This window comes from Lycorma delicatula, chromosome 3 (genome assembly GCF_047948215.1).
Source record: "Lycorma delicatula isolate Av1 chromosome 3, ASM4794821v1, whole genome shotgun sequence".
NCBI lineage: Eukaryota > Metazoa > Arthropoda > Insecta > Hemiptera > Fulgoridae > Lycorma > Lycorma delicatula.
The window spans coordinates 126,907,426-126,911,726 of NC_134457.1; the positions used below are offsets into that span (position 1 = coordinate 126,907,426).

The 4,301-nt window shown below is 25.3% G+C and overlaps 1 protein-coding gene across 1 annotated transcript; it reads left to right on the forward strand.

Moving 5' to 3' along the window:
• Nucleotides 1-356: 356 nt before the first annotated feature.
• Nucleotides 357-3,427, forward strand: LOC142321987 (uncharacterized). The gene is made up of 3 exons (XM_075360553.1): nucleotides 357-512; nucleotides 1,712-1,834; nucleotides 3,028-3,427. The coding sequence occupies exons 2-3, from the start codon at nucleotides 1,718-1,720 to the stop codon at nucleotides 3,295-3,297; spliced, it is 387 nt and encodes a 128-aa protein (XP_075216668.1). The 5' UTR covers nucleotides 357-512; nucleotides 1,712-1,717; the 3' UTR covers nucleotides 3,298-3,427.
• Nucleotides 3,428-4,301: the final 874 nt, after the last annotated feature.

Below are 4,301 nucleotides of genomic sequence, written 5' to 3' on the forward strand. Positions count from 1 at the left end.
TGGAATGAAATAAACATTATCGTTTAAGATTGTCGCACATCTCTGATAACCTCCGTGCGTGTGGATAGAAGAAGATAAGCTAATTTACATTAGTGAATGTTCTAAAATAATTATAAAGATATAAACCAATAAATATACTTAATTCTCTTGAAAATCTTACGGATTTACAGCTGTGCTGCACAATTAGCTTAGAATATAATTTTCTTTTTCTTGGAATATTACGTTTATACAATTTTAGTGATTTTACTAATTAAATTTTTATTTCTTTTAAAAATCTTGCAGAAGTTTGATGACCTGTAATATAAAATTATTTAATACGTGATAACAAAAACGGGGAATAACAGAAAATAGTATGATGAAGGGAAATCACAGTGTATTGCGACTGGGAGTATAAATTGGCCTGTGGTAACCTTTGAGATATTCATTCATTATCTACGCTGATTGAAGCACAGTAGTGCTTATTTCTTCCACTGCAGAGATAACTGGTTAAGGATTCATTTTTTAAATTTTCAGTAAGTATAAATAATTATTCTATTTTGCAAAAATTAAATTTTATAATTTAGTAGTAATTTATTAAACAATTTTAATATATTGTTACAATATATTTTTCATAGCAAACTAATTTATATTACATTACTGTGAGAGAGAAAGCTACTTTAAGCAAAGGTATATCTTTAGCTTCAACAGTATAAATGTTCTCATCAAGAACATCAGTGAAGAAGAATAAAGAGTAATCCACGCATTACCGAAAAAGGCAGTTATTTAACGAATGGATAAATTTTAGGTTTATACTTTCATAATAATTTTATTTTGTTCTACTTAGTGCTTACTATTTAATTAATTATAAACATTAAAAGGTATGAGTTCCATTCCCCATGTGTGGTCCAGAAAATTTTTAGTATATAATTTTTTCCTTTTTCATTACTCATGTACAGACCTCAAATAGTAATAAAAAAATTAAAAAATTATTTTTTTTTCTATAAACATCTTTAAAAAAATTTTTCAAATTTCAGTACCGGTAAAGTATTAATCCTTACAGAATAATTTCTTTTGCATTAAATCATTTATTACAACGGCATCCTTGAATTGACGTTTAAAAACTTACTCCGTTGTAATAAGACGTTAAAAAATATAACGTAGATTACAAGTTGTACACGTCCGTACAACAGAATTCTGTATGTCTTTTTAATATTTTGTTAAATATAAAATATCTGTTACATCTAACAAAAAAATATTTAGTGGAAATATTAAGTAATCAACAATTTTTTTCACGATGGTCAGAATATTAATTTTAATAGTAACATTAGTAGTAGTTATAGTAATAATAATAGTAGTAGTAGCAGCAACAGTAATAGTTGTAGCAGCAATAGTAAAAAAATGTATCTTTAATGTGTCTTAAATAATAAGTAAATGTACATCTGATATTTTACTTATACCTAATAGAAGGTTAATATTAATTTAATATTATACCTAATATTTATTTATTAACTAATCGGAGATATAAAAAAATTGAAAAAAGAATTATTTAGGTTTCACATTTTACGATTGTTTATGCAAATAAATAAAACAAACGATTTTTTTAATTGAAGAAAACTGCAGTAGAATATTTGGTTTTTGTTCCATAATATTACAAATTTTATTTTTCTGTACTCTCTTGATACAATTTAATTTATAATTTTAAAACTCATATTTTATTTTATTTTGAATCCAGTTAAAGATGAAGCACATAATAATAGCTGCCGCAGTATTACTATCCATATTTTCAACATTATCAACTGCTGTACCATTATACGAAGAACAACTGCTGAATGAAATTGAAGAACCAATCATTATTGTAAGTAAAATGAAATTAAATAAATTTGTTAGTATACCTTATATGCAGAATTGAAATTTTTGGTAAATTATACGTTCAATTTATTAAAGAAAATTTTTGGATTAAATCTTAATATTGGACTAAAATTTTAGTTTAATAAAATTATAAAACTAACCAGTAAAATTTAAAGATATTAAATTAACATGGTTTTTTTGTATTTTACGTATTTTTCTCCATATTTTATGGAATTAGGTTAGAGAAATTCTGCTAGTAAATAAACTTTATATACCTCTTAAAAATGTGCACGCGTTTAACTTTGCGCGCTGTAAAAATATTACAGATTATGTTATATTATATTTTGTTACAAACCCTTACTTCTGTGGAAGATACAAAATCTACTTTGAATTTGTTGCAATTCATCATAATAAATATTATGCATAAAGAATTTTATTAAAATTCCTATTTTTTAGTTTATATTTATTTTTAAACTTTCCCGAACTTGTGTGTGAAGAATTTTCTTTTGTTTCAAAGGATAATATTTTTTATGTCATTCAAAAGTTTATGTTTTACATAATGTAATAATATCAGGAATTATTTGAAATTTATGTAGTTTTTGAAAGGCATACCCTTATGTGATGTCCATCTATTCAACAATTCTTTTAGACCTGTTTTATAAAATCATACTTGGTTTTTCAGTCAACAGTAAACCGGGTATTGATAGAAAATGAATAGCTAAAATCTGACAAAAGCAACATTGTATAGCCGAAAAGGTTTTCCGTGACTGGAAAACAATGATACATTTAAAAGCATAATTTAGATCTTTTAAGAAAGTAATAATTTCTTGATAAGAAAGAACAAAAAGATAAAGTCTTGATTTTTTTGATCAGGATGACATTTATGAATCACGTATAAACTAATCTGCTTTGAAACAATTATAACATTTTCTTTATATATTTTTCTTTTATGTAGTATATGTATAAGTAGTAAACATTTTTATATTTTTCTTTTTTTATGTGTTTTTTTTAATGACTATTAAAAAAATGTTTTTTTTTTTTTTTTTTAATTTTTATTTACAACCTAATTTAGTGAATTAACTGCTGTTAAATAAAATTACTGCAAGGTTTACAATTTTTATGATTTAAAAGGCTAATCATTAAGTTTCTTAGAATAATGGCTAATAAATATTTTACTCATTGTTATTTCTGTTATTGCAGAGAGAGAGAAGATCACCACAACAACAACAACCACCACAACAAAATCTACCAGCCCCTGGCAGAGGAAATTTCAACATTCAAGCACAACATTCGAGTGGTCAGGGTGGTTTTGCAAAGGGTGAATACAATCATAATATATGGCATGGAAAGAATGGTGCTCGACTTGATGGAAACGCTTATTATCAAAGAAACTGGGGACAACCAGGTCGTCGTGAAGATTTTGGTGGAGGTGTTAAGTTAACGGTACCTATAGGAGGCAGAAGACATTAACTGTTTTATTTCATAAAATTAATTTATTACCTTACCAACAATTCTTAACTGATAGCTTTATTTAATTTTAGTTTTTATACAATAATATTTTTTTAATTTGTAAATAAAGTCAACTCAATTTTTAAAATAATTATCTTATGTCTTTTTACTTCTTATACCTAAATATTCGAAAAAAAATATTTTTATGGAAGTAATAAAAAAAAATTGCCAGTATCACATTTTACTCGTATTTAGTTTTAAAAATACAAGTTGCATTTTATTTGCGGTTAAGTTATTAACGTCCGGTTTCTAACGAATCTCGATCTTTTAAGCGCGACAGTTGCAATTTGATATTTGAATAAAGGTACTGCCAATTATTTCATAGTTACTCTTTTAGCACCCTTTTCGTATTCTTTTAATGTGTACTCGTATAAAATGTATAAAAGTGTTTCCTGCGTATAGAATAGGAAATTATAGTTTTTCTTTATTTTATTGGAAAACCAAAAGAGAATTAGTTAAATCTATTTAATCGATACTGATGAATCTGCACGAATAAGACATAGAAACTGAAGCAAAACACTTAATTTATTAAAAAGATATGTAAAGCGTTGGAAGGACATAAAATTATACATATATTTTTTATTTTATAGGCGTACTGAAAATAAATAGTGCAAAGTTAATAAAATTATCTCTAAAATTAATTGTACTTTAACATAAGTTATTTTACTAATGAGTAATACAAATTTTGGAATTAAAAAAAACATTATTATAAAAAATTGTTAAGCATTCAATGCTTGCAAGAATTTCACTAGAAACGTTGTTACTCATTTTGAGGATATAAGTGATTCAAATAAAGTAAACTAAAATCAACTTTTCATTGCACAGAAACCACTTCCCTAGAGTTTCCTTTCCTTATTTAATACCCAATACCAAAATCTGAAAGTATTAAATACTATGAAATCCCTCTAACTTGGCAGAAGCATATTTTACATGTAAACTAAGCATCTGTATAAGTCGATTCTAAA